Raw genomic sequence first — 22,996 nt, 5'->3', positions numbered from 1 at the left:
TTTCATTTTTGAAGCTGTAAAACTGTAGTAGTTGACATGTCTTGACTGACGTACCTTGTTAGACGTTTTAATGTTTAGTGTGTCTGCTTTTTTGTCTCTTCTCTGGTGCAATATGTTAGTGACGTCCAATTCACAATCTGAAAGCTTGACTTCGTGGTAACTCTATATGGTAGGGTTTAGCCATGTCGGTACAAAGCCCACGTTACTATTTTTGTTTAACTGTTCTCTGTTTTCTTGTATGAGCAGGAAATGGCTTTTCAGTTGGAAAATATTGCAGTAGTAACATGAAAGGTGCTTTCATTTATGTGATGTTTATATACATGTGTAATCTAACATCTATGTTTACTAAGGAAACAAACTCTATTTTATGCCTTCTCGATTCTTCATTAACCTACAATCTCTCGTAAAACCGCTTTAGAAGTCCCACCACTTCTGCAGGTCTGGCCCGAAGCTGTGGGTAGTCTCTTCCCAGTCATTGACGTTGCATAGTTGTTCCTCAATGTCTAAAAACTCATTTCCTCCCTCAAAATAGGCAACACTGTCGTAAAATGGAACATTAATTTCTTGGCTATAGTTTTCTAACGTAACATTTGCGTCGCTTTTTGTTGGAGAGTTAGTTACTCGATCATAAGATTCTTCACCACTGCTGCTTCCAGTAGTGTTTTCTTTTTCTACTACATTTCTTAGCATCTCCAACTGTTCATCAAGAAACAAACGCGTTAATCTTTATTCACACAAAATCCCGAAAAGCAATGAACTTCAATGCTGTATAGTTATACAATCACTACTATACTATACCTGGTTAAGCAAGGCCTGATTTTCTTTTTTCAGAGACTCAGATTTGGATGCCAACATCTCATAGTTATGCTTGAGGGTGTTGTACTCTTGCTCAATTTGCCTCGACTTTGATCGTGCTCGTTTGTTCTGGAACCATATAGCCACCTGACGAGGATGAAGCCCGAGTTTGTTTGCTAACTGGTGTTTCATCCTTAATTCTGGTCTCGATTGTGTCTCATACATATACTCGAGGAAGCTTATTTGTTTGTCAGTAAATCTTTTTCGACCCTCGTTCTTGCTCTTCCTAGCTTCTGCTGTTGATACTTTGTGACCAGACATTCTTTTTGAAGCTTTGTCAAAGGACAGTAACTTGTTGATGACTTAAGTGAGTATTTGTGAAGATCTTTTTTGTTTTAAAAATTAAAGAAGACAAGTGGGCGTTGGTTATATAGTGCCTTTATAGAGAGTGAGAGCTTTCTATGGAAGCAACAAGTGTACGCGTTGAAATGGACATTAATCTTACCTAGCTTCGTCTTTTTCTATGCATCCACGACTTGTACCCGTACACGTTTTTTTTCCTGTCAATTCACTTTCAATAGTGTCACTCTTTGTATATAAATCCAGTCTGAAAAGGAAAACATCAAAAACATTGGATTTCAGTTTACTTTTGGCTTAATTGACTTAATTAGAAATTGCTTTAATGTAACAAGTCACAAAAGCCTTTACGAGAAATGATTAATTAGCCTAGAAAAATTAACCTAATTATTAACCTAATTAGGCTAATCTTTTTTAGGCTATACAATTTTTAATAATTCACACATATATTGTATTTTACTAATATAGATAAAAGGAGAAAACACAGATAGATACTAGAATGTTTATGAAATGTGTATGTACATGTTATGAAAAGAGTTGTATGGAAACAAAAGTACAAGTGTGTATAAGCATGAATGGGGATGGATATTAATGGAAGTGGGAATTGGTAGGTAATAAATGGAGTGATGTTTGGGGAGGTCCCTACTACTTTTATTTTGATTGACCAAAAGGAAAGAAGAAACTGGTGAAGAAAGTATGGACACGTTTGTATGTGGGGTGTATGAAAAAAGACAAAAGAGATAAGATACTATGTGCCAAATGGTCCAATTAGGTGTAGACTTGTGGTGATGGGGGATGTTAAAATATCTGACGTGTTAACTTTGTTGTTTTTGAAAGGTATATTCTATATTATTATCAAAAATGAATTATGTAAAGAAAAACGTGTAAGTGTGATTTCCTTTTCAATACATTATACACCTCTACTAATGAAGGACGAGTTATGACAGTAATTCCGGATGAACAGTGACCTATGCTTGTAGCCGTGAAAGCCGTTTGCTAGCTTGTTTTTCTTTTTTTTAATTATATCTTTTTACTTTTTGTTACATAACTTTAATTCTTTTATTTTTGTCAGGAAAGCTTTGTTTTATTTAATTTTTAAACTTTCATCTTTCTAACTTTGGCCACAAAAGTTTCATTCTTTTTACTTTTTATCACATATATTTACTAAAGTTTTATCCCTTTTACTTTTTTATCACATCACTTTCGTTTCTTTTACTTTTTGCAAGAACATTTTGTTTTATTTACTTTTTATACTTTTATTTTTCTAACTTTTATCACGAAAGTTTATTATCTTACTTTTCACCACATAACTTTTGTTTTTTTTCCCTTTTGTCAACTACACGAAAGTTTTAACCTTTTTACTTTTTGTCACAAAACTTTATTTCTTTTACTTTTGGCACGAAAATTTTGTTTTATTTACTTTTTAAACTTTTATTTTTCTAACTTTTGACACGAAAGTTTCATTCTGTTTACTTTTTATCACATAAAGTTGCTAAAGTTCTCGTCATTTTACTTTTGCCACATCACTTTCACTTCTTTTACTTTTCGCACAAAAGTTTTGTTTTTTATACTTTTATTTTTCTAATTTTTTCCATGAAAGTTTCATTATCTTACTTTTCACCATATAACTTTGTTTTTGTAATTTTCGACCAGTTTTTTACATTCCCGGCACGAAACTTTTAACCTTTTTACTTTCTGTCGTATAACTTTATTTCTTTTACTTTTCGCACGAAAGTTTCATTTTATTTAGTTTTAAAAAATTCATTTTTCTAACTTTTGCCACGAAAGGTTTAGTCTCTTTACTTTTTATCACATAAATTCCTTAATTACCATGAGTTGTAAATTTCACGTGTCGTTATCTTTTTCAAGGTAACGCCCAAAGATTGTGAGATGACCAATGCTTTCTTTGTTTTCTTCTACTTTTATCGCGTATCTACGATTATTGCAGTCCGCAACGCAGACGTTGAATTATACTAGTTGAAATGGTTTTTTGGTGTTGTCTGTTCCCTTTTATGTTAATTCTTATCTTCGTAGAAAATTAAATAGGTTAAATATTTTTGTTTAGGTATTTAAGCTCATACATAAGTTTCCGTATTGATGTAGATGTGTTTTAATATATATGAATTTCAGTAACATGATGATGAAGTCTCTTGGTAAGATTCTTGACCTCTATATCGTCGGTGATCAAAGACACGTTTCAATTAATTAGTGTAAACGTGAATACTTTTCAACTCCTTGAAGGCTGAAGCATTTTCTGAAGAAAAAAAAAAAACATGGTAACATATAAGATAAGGGAGGTGATATTCATATAATCATATCATTTATTTTGACATTTTCACTACAATCATGGAATAATGACTTGTATATATAGGTTATCAATAAATATCATATATATATATAGTGGTAGAAGAAACAAAAGCGATGTGACAAAAAGTAAAAGGGATGAAACTTTAGTAAATATATGTGATAAAAAGTAAAAAGAATGAAAACTTTTGCCATTTGTGGCAAAAGTTAGAAAGATGAAAGTTTAAAAACTAAATAAAACAAATCTTTTGTGTCAAAAATAAAAGTATTAAAGTTATGTGACAAAAAGTAAGAACATGAATTTAAAAAAAAAAAACAAGCAAGCTAGCAGGCAGCTGCACAGCTAGCTGCAAGCCTGATTCATTGTTTATTCGGAATTACTGTTCATAACTCATCCTCTATTAGTAGAGGTATATAATGGTAGATGTATAAAAAAGGTTGCTAATATCAAATCCCATAAAATAAGATTAGTTTTGGATATGGGCTCAAAACTTGGGCTTTAAATGTTGTGAATAAAAGGCTTAGAAAAGGAGGTTGGGTTTTACATTAATTAACGCAGTGGGCCGCTTCTAAACTAAATGAGCAGGTATATTCACATTTGAATATCTGATGACTGTATGTCTGTATCCGCTCTATGTGGGGCTGTGGGCAACAACCGCACTAGTATGATTTCGGGCTACAAATTGTAGAATTATGCGTTTGGTTCATATATTCCGATGAAATTAATGTATTTGGTATTTAAAGATAAAGGAATCTATTTCATTGAAATATAAACATTCTTTCATTTTATAAAATCTTCATTGGGAAGGAATATAATTTCATTCGTCACTTGAATCTTTATAAAATTAAAAATATTCTGACAAATTTCAATCCTTCAAATTCCATTTCCATCAAGATATTTCATTCATCTAAAAACTTGATGTGAATCATGCGCGCCCTAACACTCTTACTTTTGAGTTTTGATAGTAATCTAGTTTCCTTTTTTTTTTCACTGGAAGGTTCATTTTCATCATTTAAAAAAACAGAAAATAATCTTTTTAATATCATAATAGACAGTGGCTATTTTTTCACGTGATTGAATTGATCTCATGCTTAAAAAGATAATCAAAATGATCGATTAGAATACTATTCAGTTTTAAATTCCAAGGGTATAAATCAAAAAATTGTGTATAGCTCAACTGTAATGTGTCTTCTAGACAAACCACTTGTCACTATTAGAGATTGCACAAGCTCAAATGTATGATTTAAACTAGACTTAAGACCTGTGTTAATGCAAGAGTTTTACTCGTACAACATAAAGTTATATTGTTATGGGAATGAGAATATAAGACTGTTAGGTATCTAAGCTTAGTGTAGAACACTTACATATTGTTTTCTTAATCCATAAATTTCATAAAGGCTCAAACATTTATTCATTAATTAAGGAATATTAAAAAATTTGTATGTGAGAGGTTCCACACCTAAGCTTAGGTGTCGGACAACCTTATATTCATTTTTCCCTATTGTTATTTAGTTATAATTTATAAGATACTAGTTTCTAATATCCGTGCATATTTTTGATCATATACTTTTTTTTATCACTAGATCATTCGCTGATGGGGAGTTTCATTTAACTAATTGGAAAAAAAAAAAATAATAGAGTAAGTTGCGAGTTATGGTAGTACCTCTCTTTCGAATTCCTTTATAGCACAAGGACAGTTTTCATCAATAACAATCCTACTTTAGTGAATTGTAAAAGACAAACGAATAATGACTCCGCTAAATGAACCTACACAAGCAAACAGTAAAATAAAAGAAATGCAATTTAAATAAAAGAAAGTAAGAAAGAAGAAAGAAATTCCATACGTGCAGTGAGACTGCATCCACTTTTGGCACCTTTCTTTCCAAGACTACCTTTTTAAGTACTTTATCTTGAGATGTTGGAGTAAATTCTATATTCGTTACTGTTTCTTCTATCTATTTAGAGAAATTAAACCAGTGGCTAAGCCAATTCTGTCAAAAGCCTAACACAAGCAATCTGCAATCCCCAAGTTATGAGTCGATTAATCCAACCGAAGTGAATAGCACCTTTAGTTGGTACGTTTCATGAGCTGAAATTCTCTAAAAATTAATTCGGTAATTCGCGCTACAAAGCTCATTCTAATCGAGTTTAACAAGTAATGTGAGTCTACATAGCCTAGTTAAATTAAAATAACCTCTAAGTTGTAACATAAATTTTCTACTTGTGATACATGATCAGTTTACTTGAATTCGAGTTTGAAATACAAGAGTATTTTACCAAGCCTGAGCTTGTATAGATATTGAAGCAAACTGAACTTGCACATTGTAATTGATCAAATAATTTGGATACGAAAACAGTCAATTCTTGTACTTAAATCGAAGCTTAATTATACAGTGGTACCAAAAAGTTAGACAGTAATTGTTGGATATATGGGAGTAAAAGTGGTCAACCTTGAATTGCACAGCAACAGATACACAGGTCCCATTTCCAATGCTTTTTTGAAAAGTTGCCAATCGAAGTCAACAAAATTTTTAAAGTGAAACAAATTTCAACAAATCACAATTAATGTGTCATTTTGGTCCATAAGTTGCAAAAAGGTTTCCACGTAAGAAATTGTTGTGTTTCTTAACATATGACGTCGTTTTATATATTTACTTATTTAGCAAGGTCGTTGTAAAACTCTACTAAGTTAGTTAAGTATCCAAAATAAACTTCTGATTTCATTCATCGTCGAGTTGAGTCTGAGTTAAGAATTCTTCAACCACTATACGGATAAAATGATGATAAAACATTAATATATTAACTAATTTTACATTTCGTTTTCAAGTTTTGAATTATTATGTTACTGTTTTTAAAAAATTATGTTTAAATTGAAGTTTGAGATATATTTTTAAAGTTTTATTACATATAATTTCAAAAATACAATGCTTTTATATAAAGTTCCAATTCGAGTTCTCCCCGAGTTAAGTCCGAATCTCCAAAAACTCGATCTGGACTCCCCTTTCATCGAGTCGAGTCTAAGTCACAACTTCTCCAACCTTAATATTTGGATATAATAATTGGTACTATAAATATTAGTAAGACTATTTACCCCGCGCGATGCGCATATTATTATAAGTTATTGTTCAATTAGTGTTGATTTAAATGTTTTGATGTAGACAATATAAAATAGAGGTAAATATTGTCAAAAATTATAGAGATGACACATAGGATAATGACCTATGTGGCATATTTTAAAAATAGCTTTAAGTTTGAAGATGTCTTTAAAAGGCTAGGTTAACTATTGTTTTAATAATTATATAGATATTATATATTATATATATGCATCATCTGTTTATATTTTTATCAATGTTTTAAAAACCGGTATTTTTGTTATACCGGCGTGGAAAATTTTTTCAATACCGGCCGGTATTGAATAGTGAAAATACCAGACTTAAAATACCGGCGTGATCTCCGGTATTTAAAACATTGATTTTTATACTATAACAAAGTGTGATAAATTGTAGAAGCTCTTGTAAAAAAACATGGAACATATCTCGTTTCATTCATGAAATCTAGATCTTCAAGAATACAAAAGGTTGATATGACATTGACAACTTTTCGGTTATAACAAAAATGAAATATACATCTTAAGATATAACCATATAAATATTTTTTTTTTTGTTTGTTTTTTAGAAAGGTAAAATTATTTTGAGAACTTTTTTTGTGAGAATCTTTGATAACTTTTCAAATCAAGTCCAACCGATGATTGTTCTTTATATGAAAATTATTTTTTGATTGTTTTATGAATAACTTATGTGTAATTTTGAAGTTTATAATTGTGTGAAGACATGGATTATCATCCGTTATATAATTATGTTGAGATTTGGATTCTTGATTACATGTGCACGAATATTGCTATAATCACATGTATGCAAATCGATCACATGTAATCATAGCAATATTCGTTCATATGTGATCAATAATCCAAATCTCCACATAATTGTATAACGGATAATAATTAATGTCTCCACACAATTATAAACTTCAAAATTACACATAACTTATTCAGAAAACAATCAAAATTTTCATGTAAAAAATAATCATCGGTTGGGTTTGATTTGAAAAGTTCTCAAAGGTTCTCGTAAAAAAAAAGGTTCTCAAAATAACTTTTCACTATATATATATATATATTGAATTATACCCGTCCAATTGACGGTATACCCTGAGTATAAAATAATTACTAATTAATTATGAGTGTTATTTTATCAAAGGATAACTCCAATCGAATATAAAACCAAGTAAATGTAATTAAAGATATTTGGATACAACACTTAAAAAGTGTTGATTGTATTAATTACTCATAAACTTTACGGTAAGACTAAAAGCGTTCTTAATGATATATACTCGTATTATGTATGTATACTTTGAAAGGAACATAAAGAAATTTCTAGAAAAAGAAACAAAACCAAAAAAAAGATATAAAAGATTTAAATCTAATATAAAAGCAGATATCAAAATAGGCATGTGAAATTGATAAGGTAAATATCTAATTTAACATTGCTATTTTACAAAGATAAATTAAAATATAGAAAAATATATATACCATTACCATTAATCCTTTTTAAATCATAAGTCTGTTATTCAAGATTGTAGATAAAGAAATAAATTTAATATTACGTAGCTGTAACTTAACACATTTATCAAACTATTAAATATATAAAAAAACGTATATGTAAAAAATATACCATAATGAATATCTATTATCAATATTATTATATATTAGTGTTAAATTAAAATTGTATGTAAATCTTTGCCTAGCTAACTATATCTTTACTTAGTATATATCTTAAAATGTTAAAATAAAAATTATATATAAAAAAATACGTATATGCAAAAAAAAAAAACATAATTGATATCTATTTTTATTATATTATTAAGTTTATTATATCAAATTTCAAAATACCAAAAATAAGCAAAAATTGTTACAATTTGACAAGTAAGCAAAAATCCTACATGTCATTTCAAAAAAAGTGTCACGTGAGCATTTTTATATCCTCTCTTAGTTATATATATATATATATATATATTAGGTTTTTTACCCGCACAATGTGCGGTTATTTGATTGAATTATCAAAGGTTTTAATATGATATTGATAATTAAAATTTGGTTTAGTTAGCATAATATTAATGTTAAATATGCTTGAATATTTTATCAAAACTTAGATTTGTTAAAAAAGTATATTGAATATATCATTTTAAAAAAACGGATAGAATTAATGTCTCAAATAAATAATTGTAGTTATAATGTTTGATTTGATATAATGTTTACCTAATTAATTCAAATCTATCTAAATTTAAATAAAAATATATAAAAAAAAAAGTTTGGAGATGACACATAGGATAAATCCTAGGTGGCAATTTTTTAGCATAACTTTAGATTTGAAGAAGGCTTGAAAAGGCTAAGATTCCTACTCTTTTAATATAGATATAGATATACTAGGTTTTTTTTACCCGCACGATGTGTGGCTGCTTTAAAAAGGTGCTCAATAAAGTGAGATTTGAGTTAAACTTGCTTAAAAAAACATTTAATGAAACGCTTAATAATATGTGAACAAATGAGTTAATGGAATGGATCAATAATGATCGTAAAGAAAAACATATGGACGAACCATCTATTTAGTTTCACTCAATTAAATTAGCAATAACGTATTCATTGTCCAATCATTAAACTAATTGTTATATACATTTGTTTTGAACTAACTTTTCGTCTACCATCATAATATTTTTCTCATCATCACAATGAAAAATTATATTGTTAAAAACAAAAGAAAAAAAAAGATTATATTAACCATTATCATAAAATTCAATAAAAGATAAAAGAATTAAACCAAAAATTGTACATAATTTTCATAGTGATATGAACGAAAGAATTAACATAACTCTTTCAGAAAGTTATGATATTATACAAAGCTCTTAACTCATATAAGATCAATATAATTTAGTGGTGATAAAAAAGCTTATAAACTTTAAATATTGCCACTAATGATTAATGCGATAAGAGTTCCAACTAACCAACGGCCTGAGCAAACTTTCATATAATCACCATAAAAAAACGAAAGGAACCTCATATAAATGTTAAATAAAAAAAATAATGAAATATCATTAGGTATAGACGTAATTTTTTAAATTAAAAAGAATATATCATTTTATCTAATGAGAAGATCTTAGATTCTTACAATATATATATATATATATATATTTATTTTAACATATATGCATTTATTTGTTTTCTAAATATATAGTTTATTTAAAGTGAAATATGGAGTTGACACATAGGATAAAATCTTATGTGACAATTTTTCAAATTAGTTTTAAATTGCGAAAGGGCTTTAAAATGCTTGGTTAACTATTGTTTTATAGGAGTTATAGATATATTATTATATTATATATATATATTTTAATACTTCAGAGTATGATGTGAAATGATATTAGTACCATTTGTTTTGAATGATGTATCACATTTGTGAAATACTGGCTTGTACAGTCAGCTGTAAAACTTGTACATTGTGGTATACCAATAAAAAATAATGGTACGAATATCACCTCCCTAACATAATACTAGTTAGAGTTTTCTAAATTAGTCAAATTAGTTTTTCGACAAGTGTTGAATCTGAAATCTTTTGGTTAGGATTTGTGCGGAAATTAATTTTGAGAAGTTTGGTGGTGGTTTCGTGGTCTAATTCGAATAAACGAGTGAGATATCAATATTTTAAGTTTTTCGACAAATTGTTCGGCCACTCAGTCGGAGAAGATGAAGATGATGACAAATGATAAAGTAAATTTCAGTTTTCGTCTCTGAACTTTTCACGTTTTTCACTTTCAGTCTCTCACGTGTTTTGCACGTGTGAGACTTAACGACTGAAACTTAACACTATTTGGCTAAAGGACGTCAATTGAAAAATTCTGCCAACTTTAAGGTTAAAACTGTAATAAAAAAATGTTAGGGACGAAAAGTGTAAAAGCTGACAACTTCAGGGACGAAAAGTGTAATTTACCTTAATAAAAATAATAATAATAAAAATTAGGGGGTAATTGACTGGATGATAGAAGTGACAACTATGTGTCTGCCTATGGTCGGTAGTTAAAATTACCCCCCGGGGGAAATTGAAATTACTCGATCCTAGTCTTGTAGTGTAGTATGCAAGTGGGCCCTTCTTTAGGAACTACAGTATGATTTTTGTAGGTGCTGCCTGCCACACATCAATTCTGCTACATAATTATATTAAGTGGACAAATTTATTTAGAGGTTTGGTATCCCGATCAGATTATTAATGACAGGGGTCTGCTTTTTATTCTATCATATATACCATTATAAACATGGGGCCATACTTTTTGGTATCCTGTGGTTGGGATAATAGGGGTGTTTATTTAAGCGTCGATTACATATCTGTCGTAAGTATTTTAAGTTACATTAAATTCTATTACGGATTAATAAGTATATATGTACCGTTTTATGAATAAAAAACTTATTCCAATAGATCTAACGAATAGATTTTGGTGTGATAGTGTGTACCGCTTTATGAATGAAAACTTATTCCAATAGATGCTTTAAATTAGAAAACTTATAGAAAAAATTCAATTTATTTTCTATATATAAAGAATCACTGCCTCCTTTTCTATAGATTACAACTAGACGGATGCTCGCGCAATGCAACAGTAATAACGGTAACGGCGACGGTGTGGCAACGACGGCAGTGGTGACGCTGATGTGCAGCGATGATGGTAATGGCAGCGGTGGTGGCGTGGTAGTGATTGTAAATTATTTGATGTAAAAGGGGTTAATATGGTTATTTAAGGGTTGGAGAATCTATGTTGCCAAATTTTAACATGGTTGCATATATTTATATGTATCGTGTGTATCTACGTTCGTGCGTTAAGTGGTGAGTACAGATATGTCAAAAATGAAAAGTACATAGTAAACATTTATACGAGTATTATTTTGAAAGAAATAAAACTAATTTTTACGAGTATTATTTTGAAAGAAATAAAACTAAGGAATAAAAGATGTATATATAAAGTCTCGCATATAGAGATGAATAGAGAAGTTAGGACCGTGTGGGGCGGGTGTTTGGTTTGCATTTAATGACTTTGCTTGTCTTTTTATCAACAACACACCTCTCCTTCTACTACCCTCACTCATACACTCACACATATCACGTTATTCATCATTTTCACACACTCTCTTTCAAATATTACTATCATAGTCATACATCTAAAAATTAGAGAGAAAGAACTTTATATATGTTGTAGGAAGTAATTTGATTTGAGGGGAATGTTGTTTGGCTCGAAGCCACCCGGAATCTTCAATCTTGATTATTGATTGTAGAATCCGGGTGCCGTCGGACCAGGCTTCATTCCCCTCAATTGTACTTCTTGTCATAGAAACACCTATATATTATCCTGTTTCATGATAAGATTTAATATTGTAAGTTGGTTTAAATTTTTATATTTATTTACATCAATTATGTTTTTTATTAGTATCTTTTGATGATTTCCTTTGTTGTGATGATGATATAAGTGATAGATGAAGGAGAAGCTAGCTAGATTGGTGTAATGATGAAGAATAATGCTTTGATCTCTAGCTTTATGTGAAATACACAGAAACAGGAATTAGGATATATGCTACTTTAGAAAGGTGATTTAATCATTGCTATTCGAAACAGTTTCCAAATTTAATTGAAAACTTTTTTTTTTGTTGTTGTTGTTGAGTGAGTATTTATTGATTACATATTGTCAGTCTTTTAGTAAACCAGTTATAATGATGGTTGCAAGAATGTGCTATGTCTGTATCTGCTCTTATTATTTACCCTTGGCTACTTTTAGCATTGATGCTATTATTGACTTTAGTATCACTCTTCCCTCATCATTACCTTATGATTCTCACATGATCATTTTTTCATCTTTCATTCACTCTAGGGTTTGATTTTGCATGATATGTTATATTTGTACAATAATGCTTCTACTTTTTTCTTAATTTTCTTCTTCGATCTTGATGTATTTGTTTTCTAATTAAAGGATTGGATACCGCTGTTGTTGTTATATGCGTTTCTGTGTGTTGCTGTATGGTTGAATTAGTTGTCTTACAATACTGCTGCTATACATACATACATGAAGGCTAGAATGATACATTACGGAGCATTAATTTATTACAATAGACTACTGATCGATCGATTGATTTGATTGCCATAGATGATGTTCATCTAATGTACCCTCACTATTTATGGTGGAATAATTCTGCAATAGATATATTTTATTAAATTATTTATCTAAGTACTAATTATAATCTGTTCATTTTTTATTTTTAAACTTGAATAAAAAGTTTGTGGTTAGTTATGGTTTTGATAAGATAGGTTGCTGGCAAACTGAAGTTGGGTCAGATTATAAAGAGCTTCATCCCGGAGAAAACAAAAAGCTTTCAACGAAACTTGATCTGCATACGAGGCTTAATTTCAATTGAAACTGGTCATTTAAATACAATCTCTGATTATTGCAAATTGTAATTTACAACAATTTAATGAATGAGATGTTAGATCGGATAATGTAGCATACAGGATAAGTAATTAGTTTGTCAAGTAGATAAATGACATGAATGGCCTTTTAAAAACGTGTCAATAGATATGATCCAAACGAGCTGGTTGTTCTCGTGACTAAGTAATTAATTTAGTACTTTTGCAATGAAAGCTTGAGCTTGAAGGGAGAGATCTAAAATGATCATCAACAACCAATGTGCAACAAAGCAAGCTAGATTAATGGAGCTCTATTTGAGATCTTGATGGTTCAAGCTTGAATAATTATAGAGAAGTTGAACTAGTTACATATATACATTAATTAATAGCACTTACAAGCTACAAAATGATCGTGAAGTACTTATATTATGGTTGAACACGGACATGTGAACTTCACCCCTTATATATATGTATCAAGCTCGATTTTATATACTTGAAGTGGAATTCGAGTAGAGATATAACTCGATCGATGAGCTGAGTTCTGCAGGTAGATCTAGTTAATTGATGCTCCCATAACTATGATAAAATTATGTTATAAGTAAAAATAAGGATCCAAGATGATTATGTCCGACTGTTTAAGGGTAAAGTTACTCTTAAATTAATAGGGGATTAATCTTGTATGAGAGAATGATAATAAACGGTTGGAGGGTGAAAATAAAGGGTTTAGTACTTGCTGGCGGTTCCCTAATGGTGTGAAGGATTAGCCTCACGCCACCAAGTGTTGGAGTGAATATCTTCAGTGTAGGTATGAATGCATTGCCCTTTCTAAGTTGTTGTGAAGGGGTATTTATAAGCCTCCCACGAAGGGTGTCATGAGATGGGCCGAGGTACCTAGAAGCTGGGCCTAACGGTAACCTCCGACAGGAGCTCGTCATCGTTAGACAGCTGTGTGGAAATCGTTGGCTTGGAGACACAAGCATGAGTCGTGTGTACCAGCGCGCATGATTCATCGTACTGTTTGTCGGCTAGATCGTCGTAGGGTTCGGAGCCTATTTTTGGTTTCGGTACAGTCTCTGAACCGTCATTGCCGGAGAGTCCGGAGCCTATGGGATGGTACATCATCACCGACCAATTTAAGCAATTTAATCTAGTTGGGCAGAATTATGTGTATCGTGTATGTAATCAAGTTTCACACTATCGAGACCCTAAATATGGATATGTGATCGAGACCCCTTATACGTTTAGTTATATGGGCCGTCCATTATACTCAGTGTAGAATTCTTACAGGCTTGTATTTTCAAGTTTATCCGGCCGCAAGAAAATTCACTCCTGATTTTCAATCTCGTGCCATGGGTCAGGTAATAACTTCTTCAGAGATACATCATATACAACAAATCTTCACATCGACATAAATTATCTTAAATTAGCTCCGATTTCAAACAACCATCTTCAGATGGAGTTTTTTCGTAGGTTTGCCGAGTATTACAAACAAACAAATTCAGAGACTCAAGTACGTACAGTTGGACTTTGTCGTAGGTTTTGCCGAGACCAAAAATCAGGTTTATCAATACATAAAATAAACAAGAATACACCAACCTAAACTTCGAAGACTCTATATTGATCAAAATTTTCAATTTTTAAGCCAACGTTTGGGCGTACATCATATTGTAGGGTACATTATGTGCTTATGATTGCGTTATTAGATCACTTTTAATCGAGGCACATGTACAAAGCATAACTATTTCTTAATTGGCAAATGACATAAAAAGCTATTAAGGTACTTTTCATTTTATTCTCTAATTTAAGGATGCAACTCTGTTTTTCCTTTTAAAGAAAAAAGACTTTTGGAGGTCAAATGACATACAGATGTACTTGTTTTGTTGTTTTTTTTTTCGTTTTTAATCGAGGTTTTTTTTTTTTTTCTAATTTAAAACGTAACTTTAATTATAATTTCTTGATAAAACATATACATGTGTCTAATACGACAAACGTTTGCATAGTGATAGTAATATTGCTCTTAGGTAAACCGTTAAACCTAATCCATCAACCAGAGAATCTGACCACAATTAAGTTCTTAGGTATTGAAAAGTTTTGAATAACCTTCGTATGAGATTTTTGTATAATATTACGCGTGGTTTATCATCAGTCGCTAACTTGATAGTTTCCAAAAGTTTTTTTAAAACAAAGAAGACAAAATTACGTCCATAAATTAAAAAAATCTAAAGAAGAGTATTTTGATTAAAAATTTGAAAAAATTTCAGTGCCTTTTTATGTCATTTGCTCTTTCTTAATTATTGACACAGAAAGAACATGAAATCATATTTATATGACTTAATTGGACAAAAAACAATCAAGTAACGTCCCACTTTGGGCCCATGATTGGATTATCCCAGTAACGTCCTATACAAACCCAACTGCTAACGGCCAGTTTTGGCCCATTAGTTTGGTTTCTCAAAATCATCTCTGAAAGAGCCAGGCTAGCCAGCAGAAGAAACTGTAGTTGGCTTCGTTTCCTTGAAGTTGGTTCCATTTTTTTATTTATTTATTTTTAATTACTTGTTCACCCACCAATATTATCAATAGAATCTATGCATTGTAATGTAATTCTTAAGGTTGTGATAGAACTGAGAAGCATGATTTCTTCAGCATATATCGTACTAACTCTAATTGGCAAATTGTAGTAGACTCATTACTCTGTATATCTAATTAAACTTGTTTTATACGAGTAATTGAACATAAGTAATTCTTTCGTTTTATTTTCTTAATTAATAAAGAAAAGGGGGTAAAGAAGATTATGGGTAACGATTTAGAAGCAAGACACTTGGGAACATAGATGGGATCTTTGTGGCTGTATGTCTAAGCTTCTAATACTTCTCCATAGAAAATGAGAATATGTGAAAATTGAGCCTCGGTTAACTATAACCCTATTAGACTTGGTAAGCAAAATCGAAAAAATAATTTTAGGGGGTGTTTGGTATTGCGATTACAAAACAAAATCTGCGTTTTGAAAAAGCATGTAGGTATACATGCTTCTTTAAAAATGCGTTTCCATAGCCAATAATCACTTTTTCATACAAACACTTTTTTTGATTATTTGCGTTTTACAAACGTAATAATCAGATAATCATTTAATAACGCAATTTCAAACACCCTCCTAGTAATATTATGTGTGTTGGAAGATCATGGCCTCATGGGTACCGATCTAGAAACAAGACACTTGAGTACATAGAAGGGATCTTGTTTCTTTATGTCTAAAGCTTCTAAAATTTCTCCATACAAAATGAGTGATTTCGGAATGGATAAGGTCATAGGGATAATGTGTATATATGGCCTCTTGATTCAGTTTGCATTGTTTTAGATTTTATTTGCTCGTGATTTACAGTAGTTACTTGTACAAAAAAGACACAATATGAAGACAAAGTACATATATGTCATTTTCATATTAATTCCTGTAATTACGCCACACCCCTACTTTCTTTCAAACGCATCTTTCTTCCCCCACGTAAATCATGCCCGTGAAAACTCACTTACAAAACTTGGAACACTGTTAATTATATTAGGAGTAATTTTTAAGCTCAAATACATATTGTTACATCCATCCCATCCCAAAGTTATTGTCATGGTGTTAACCAGTGGCGGATTTTAAAAGTTTTAGTGGTGGGGTCAATTTTTTTTCTCTATCGTTATGTTCCGGGTATTATATTATGGTCATGCAATACATTTAATCGGGTCGGGTCAAACAAAAATAACATTAATAATCTAAATTTTTTGTTCAAATTACCAATGCATAGTTTCTAACCAACAAAAAAACTACAAAGACTTATGAACATACCAAAAGAAAAGGCGTTGGATTGTGGGAAGAAGACCTTGTTACGTGGATTGTGGGTTAAAATATAAATTATGAATGAACTAATTGAATTGTGGGTTATAAAAACTAAAAAGGTAAATTTTATTTTTTGCTAGAGCCTAAAAGTCAAAAAAGGAAGAAAGACTTTGTTACGTGGATTGTGAATTGTAGGCTAATACATAAAACTATGAATTGACTAAATTTAATTGTGGATTATAAAAACTAAAAAGGTAAAATTTTATTGGACTATTAAATTTATTAAACGTATTAAAAGTTTTTTAAAAAAAATCCATGGGGCCCAACTTAATAGATATAATTTTTTTTTAACGAAATACGAATATACTAGTATTATTAAGCGAAAAAATAACGGTGGTCTGGGCCCTATGGGTCCTCAAAGAGAACCGCACCTGGTGTTAACTGTAGTATGTAATATGTAAATATGTAATCAAATGAATGTAATTATGATATTGATCCTTCTATTTATTCTTCTAAGCAAGTAAGCATAATATCAAGTCACATGATAGAAATTAGAGAGAATGATGAGCAAAGATTATAAGTGGTTTACATATGTTAAATTTTTATGGTATAAAGAAGATTATTAGGCTAACAAATTAAGAAAATTAATCATTTTATGTAAAACTTATTTATAATAATGTTACTAGTTATGTCGTTCATTCTTACTCTATTACTATTATAACTTTCCAAGTTAATATTATATTTTACCCAAGAGAAAAATGAATTTTGTTATGTAAAGCTTCATTAACTACATTGTTTTATGATCTACTTCTTGTGTTTTGGATACATCTAAATATCGGTGTTATATTCTTGTATTCTTATTTTACCAATAATTGTGAACTTTTTAAGATTTTGTTAATGGTCTTCTATTTTTAATATACTAGATGGGTGCTCGCGCGTTGCAACTGTACCATTTAATAAGCGATAGTTAAGTGTGGTGGTGATAGATATAAAAGGCGATGGTCGGGGTGTCGGTGATGATGGACATTATTACATTGAAAAGTGATTGTATAAAAGAAAGGGAGACAAAGAAGTGGTGTAAAGTGAATATATTTTACTTATTTTAAGCTTAGGGTAATTTAAGGATATTGTAAAAAGTGCTTAAAGTTTTAAATTCAATGCTCTTTATTATTCACACAAAAAAAATTTAAATAGTATATAATATAATATAAAATAATATAAGAGTAATACCAGTAATTTTCGGGTAGGGATTCCCTCAAGTTAAGTTAGTAACTTGAGAGATAAGGTTAGAAAAATCTTAATCTTCAAGAGTCAAAATTTGATAATCAATTTTGTATCTTAACTCTTAATTTTATTTCAGGCATAATTTTCAATGAGTACTTGAATCGAACACGAAAGGCTCCATTTCATTCTATGTTCGGGAAATTTGTCCATTTGTAGGGATGGAGCCAAGAGGCAGATCACATGCCACATGGAACCATGGAACCCGTGCCTATGCTATACGTTTACCGGCCATATCTTGTTCCTTTGCTACTTATTTTCTTTTTTGGAATTTTTTCCCCTCATAATCATTCACAAAATGTTGTCTCAAATTCTCTACCAAGGCAAAGACTTTGCAGGATCACAATTCTCGTACTATTAGCAGTCATTTTTTACATGCACTATCTAGTCCTAAAACATGGGATTTCCTTCATTTATGGACTAATTTATGGCGTAACTTTTATTTTTTTTTTAATGATTTGATGCACAAAATGGTCAACCTTCTATATATTTTCTTGACCCAAAAATCACATTCACTAATTATTCATATTCCCAAATCTTTACCTTAATTAGTGCTATATTCAGTTCCTTTTCTATCCAAATCAAATAAATAAATAAATAGAAAACATAATCATATCTTCGTTATCGATTACATCAATCGATAAAAACAAACATGTCGCATTTTCAAATGTAGCTACTTCCCTAGAGCCATAAAAAGCTAGTGAAAACACAACAAGCAAACATAGGGAAGCTGCCCATTTTGTTAAATTTTGACTACAAGTATTAAAGCAATTAAAGCAGAAAAAAAAAAAAAAAAACTAACTTAAATTATGGTGGTAAATTAAGAAGAAATTAAGGTGATCTTGATTGAAAACGTTTATTCATTAATTGTAATCAATTCCAAACTAAGTCACACTTGTTTCTTTAAATAGGATTTTTTTTTTTTTTGTTGTCTTCTCGTGATTTCACTTAACCACCACCCAACCCAACCCATCCCAACTTCCTCCTACTATATAAATTAGCCCAAAACTTCTCATCACGTACAAACACAAACAAGATGGCTAACTCCTTCAGTTGTGCTACATTACTCATCTTTTGCACCTTAACCTTTTCTCCTTTCACTTCTGCTTTCACTACCGAACATTATTTTAATGCACTCTCTAAATCCATCTTGTTTTTCGAGGGTCAACGATCCGGCAAGTTACCAAATAACCAACGTCTCACATGGAGGGCTGATTCCGCCTTACGTGATGGTTATTCTGCCAATGTACCTTCACACATACTGTATCTTTTTACTATAATGTTTTTTTGATATGAATGTTTTTCTTGACAAATTTTTTTTTTTTTGGTTATTAGGTGGACTTGGTTGGAGGTTATTATGATGCAGGGGACAATGTGAAGTTTGGGCTGCCAATGGCCTTTACTACTACTATGCTTGCATGGAGTGTAATTGAATTTGGGGATTACATGAAATCCGAATTAGTGAATGCGAAAGAAGCTGTTCGTTGGAGCTCTGACTATCTTTTGAAGGCAGCCACAACCACCCCTGGCACGTTATACGTTCAGGTATGTGCGACCTCTAGTTGCATGCATGCTTAAACAAAAGGATTAGTAACTTAGTTAACTCCACAATTCTGTTTTTATTTTATTCTGGTATATATGTTTGTTTTTGTTTATCCTTGTTTCAATGTGTTAAAAGTTAAAACATGGCCCTTAGGTTCATAATTGACATATTATTTTCAGTCGGGCCATAAACCCATTTGGTTTGTCATAGAATTCCAAGTCATATTTTAACAAACTTTTCACACACACAAAAAAAAAACAATACTAATGTCTTCTTTAACCAAAATTGAAAAGGTTGGTGAACCTAATTCCGATCATCATTGCTGGGAGAGGCCTGAAGATATGGACACACCACGTAATGTATACAAGGTGTCGGCTCAAAACCCTGGATCTGATGTGGCTGCCGAGACTGCAGCTGCATTGGCTTCAGCCTCTATTGTGTTTCAACGCTCTGATCCTTCTTATTCACATAAACTACTACAAGCAGCCATGAAGGTATGTATTCTCTAAAAATTTTCATCACTTCCTGCATCAATTTATTAAATTGTCATGTAAGAAAGCTAATCTTGTAAAATCTATAACGAAATACCAGGTTTTTGAGTTGGCAGACAGGTACAGAGGCTCATACAGCGATTCACTTGGTTCTGTTGTATGCCCATTTTACTGCTCATACTCGGGATACAATGTAAGATGTATGAAAGTAATTAAATCATATGATGACATTTTTTTTTTTTTGTATTATACTAATTTTTCCTTAAAAAATGAATACAGGACGAGTTGTTATGGGCAGCAGCATGGATCCATAGAGCTTCAAATGACCCGTCATACATGTCTTACATTCAAGTAAACGGTCATACAGATGGTTCTGATGATGATGATTTTTCCTTTAGTTGGGACGATAAACGAGCTGGGACTAAAGTGCTTCTAGCCAAAGCTTTTCTTGAAAACAAAGTCAACCAATTTGTACTCTATAAACAACACTCGGATAACTATATTTGTTCATTAATTCCAGGATCACCAAATTCACAGGGCCAATATACACCGGGTGGTCTGTTATACAAACAAGGCGAAAGCAATCTCCAGTATGTCACAACCTCATCATTTCTGTTGCTGACATATGCCAAGTACCTTAACTCAAATGGTGGTCATACTACTTGTGGAGGCTCAATGGTGACATCCGAGGCGCTTATTGTACAAGCAAAGAAACAGATTGATTACATATTAGGTGAAAACCCAATGAGGATGTCGTATATGGTTGGATTTGGTAACAGATACCCGACACGCATCCACCATAGGGGATCATCTGTACCATCTGTCCGTGACCATCCTGAACACATATCCTGTGATGCGGGACATCAGTACTTCAACTCTGGTTCACCAAACCCGAACTTACTTATTGGAGCTATTGTGGGAGGTCCAGATCACAACGATAACTATGGGGATGATAGGAGCAATTATAGTGAATCAGAGCCAGCTACTTATATTAATGCTCCATTTGTTGGAGCTGTAGCATTCTTCTCAGGACCTTGAATTGAGTTTTGATGTTTAACCAATCAATGGATGTTTGAGGATTGAGAGATGTTAATAATGGCACGTATGATCCCATATCCTTTATTGGGGAGTTGAGCTTTTTTATTTGCAAATGAATTAAGTTGTTCTTTGGCGAATTTAGCCAAGCGTGAAATAGTATGATTTTTATCATATCACTATCAAATTAGTGTCACATTATATTTCTTTGACAAACAATACTCTGTAACTTTCTAGTAGTTCTGGAAGTGAAATTACACAAAAAGTGGCTTTGTTTTTGTAGTTCGACGTTTTGCATGACTGATAACGAGTTGACGTACTGATCTCATAAGTCATAACCAATGTGAAAGAAAGTTAAGTATAATGACAATTCAAAGTTTTTAATGTCAATATCTTAAGTTTAGTAGGACATTCGGTAATTTGGCATATACAATGCAGTGGTTATACCTTTCTGCATCAGATCATGTTATATCAAATTTAGATCTTTAAGCTAAAAAGAGTATATATGAACTTCTCTAAGACCAACAGAAGTCAACATTCTCTTCTTGTGTGAGAATTGTTTCATGAACAATGTCTGCTTGACTTTGAAGATCTAAGCTATTAGCAAGTTGACCTTTTAAAGATATCAAATGATCATCAACATTAACATAACTATCAACATCAACATTCCATCACCAACAACTAAATTATTAACTATATCACAATTATATAACACCTTCCCCGAGCACCAGAACTAGATATATTCACTTAGGTCACTAATAAAATCGTCAAACTTGTAACGTTCATCTGAGTAAAGTGATACGCAATGTGAATCCGACGTGGAAAAACACATCAATTTATCGAATCTATTCAGATAACACAATGGATTTCAATGTTAAATGTAAGTGCTAACCATATGATATGATCATTTGTTTTCGACTTTTTTGCATTAGTTGAAAATGGTGAAGTTTTATCTTTACCACCAAAAGACATTTTTTTAACATCAATACTAAGTTTTTTAGACAAATTTGAAAGACGTAAGGAAGTATATATAGTAAAAGTTTGGCCAAAGTACCGAAGCTCGTCCCACATCGACCAGATAAGAATTTTTTGGTCAGTTTATAAAGCGCAAGGTAAGAACATACATCGTCCCTTCGGGGACATCCGATAAAATTGGAACGATACAGAGAAGATTAGCATGGCCCCTGCGCAAGGATGACACGCACAAATCGAGAAATGGTCCAAATTTTTTTTTCCTCTTTCTGCTCGTATGGATTTGATTTCAATTTCTTACAGACCCTTGTTTTTTTGGTATTTTGGTGCGCCATTAGTTGATTTAATTGTTAATTAGGGTTGGCGTACCGATGGATAGAAAGCACAATCACATCCTTTAGGGTTTTTGGTTATCAGTAAGGGTTTTTGTGTCAGTGATAGTTCTTCAATAATCAGGGTTTACGTAGATCGTTCTTCATCAATTAGGATTTATGTGTTGTGGTTGGATGAAAACTGATAACCCTCATTGTCCCAGCCTTGACTACCAGGGGAGTTTGGCCTAGTTTTTTGTTTTTTATTTTTGCTGTATTTTATGGTTTGTTTGCGATAATTCCACTTTTTATGGCTTATTTCCTTGGCTAATGAGCTTATTTTTTTAGTTTTTCAAAATAAATACACATACTATTATCAGAAATATAGCCCATTTTAAACATCCTTTTTTTTGTCCAAAAGCTAATTTTTTCTTGCAATTACTTGTGGATTGGTGTCGTTTGGCAGGAAGGAAAGGGTGGTTCCTTTAAGCATACCATCGGGTTGTGGTCTGTGATCCGCATAATGTAGGTCTTAGCAAGAGAAACATGGGAGAGAGTTATGTAATGAAGGAGATAGTTCAAAACAAAGGCAATT

The 22,996-nt window shown here is 31.4% G+C and overlaps 2 protein-coding genes, 1 long non-coding RNA gene and 1 other non-coding gene across 4 annotated transcripts; 3 read left to right on the top strand and 1 right to left on the bottom strand.

Annotated features, from left to right (window-relative positions):
* Positions 1-280: 280 nt before the first annotated feature.
* Positions 281-1,210, bottom strand: LOC122578668 (homeobox-leucine zipper protein ATHB-7-like). The gene is made up of 2 exons (XM_043750685.1): positions 799-1,210; positions 281-696 (listed from the first exon to the last, which is right to left on the bottom strand). Exons 1-2 carry the CDS (start codon positions 1,114-1,116, stop codon positions 415-417), a joined length of 600 nt encoding a protein of 199 aa, XP_043606620.1. The 5' UTR covers positions 1,117-1,210; the 3' UTR covers positions 281-414.
* Positions 1,211-11,543: 10,333 nt separating this feature from the next.
* Positions 11,544-13,154, top strand: LOC122580386. The gene is made up of 2 exons (XR_006320783.1): positions 11,544-11,924; positions 12,018-13,154. It is a non-coding gene; the product is annotated as an uncharacterized LOC122580386 (long non-coding RNA).
* A 5,931-nt stretch (positions 13,155-19,085) lies between these two features.
* LOC122580385 (endoglucanase CX-like) lies at positions 19,086-21,382 on the top strand. The gene is made up of 5 exons (XM_043752655.1): positions 19,086-19,295; positions 19,385-19,594; positions 19,886-20,086; positions 20,184-20,276; positions 20,363-21,382. The coding sequence occupies exons 1-5, from the start codon at positions 19,086-19,088 to the stop codon at positions 21,119-21,121; spliced, it is 1,473 nt and encodes a 490-aa protein (XP_043608590.1). The 3' UTR covers positions 21,122-21,382.
* An 863-nt stretch (positions 21,383-22,245) lies between these two features.
* Positions 22,246-22,348, top strand: LOC122580707. Its single transcript, XR_006320853.1, has one exon. It is a non-coding gene; the product is annotated as a U6 spliceosomal RNA (small nuclear RNA).
* The last annotated feature ends 648 nt before the right edge of the window (positions 22,349-22,996 follow it).

Source organism: Erigeron canadensis, chromosome 8 (genome assembly GCF_010389155.1).
Source record: "Erigeron canadensis isolate Cc75 chromosome 8, C_canadensis_v1, whole genome shotgun sequence".
NCBI lineage: Eukaryota > Viridiplantae > Streptophyta > Magnoliopsida > Asterales > Asteraceae > Erigeron > Erigeron canadensis.
This window is presented reverse-complemented; position numbering and strand designations above follow the sequence as displayed.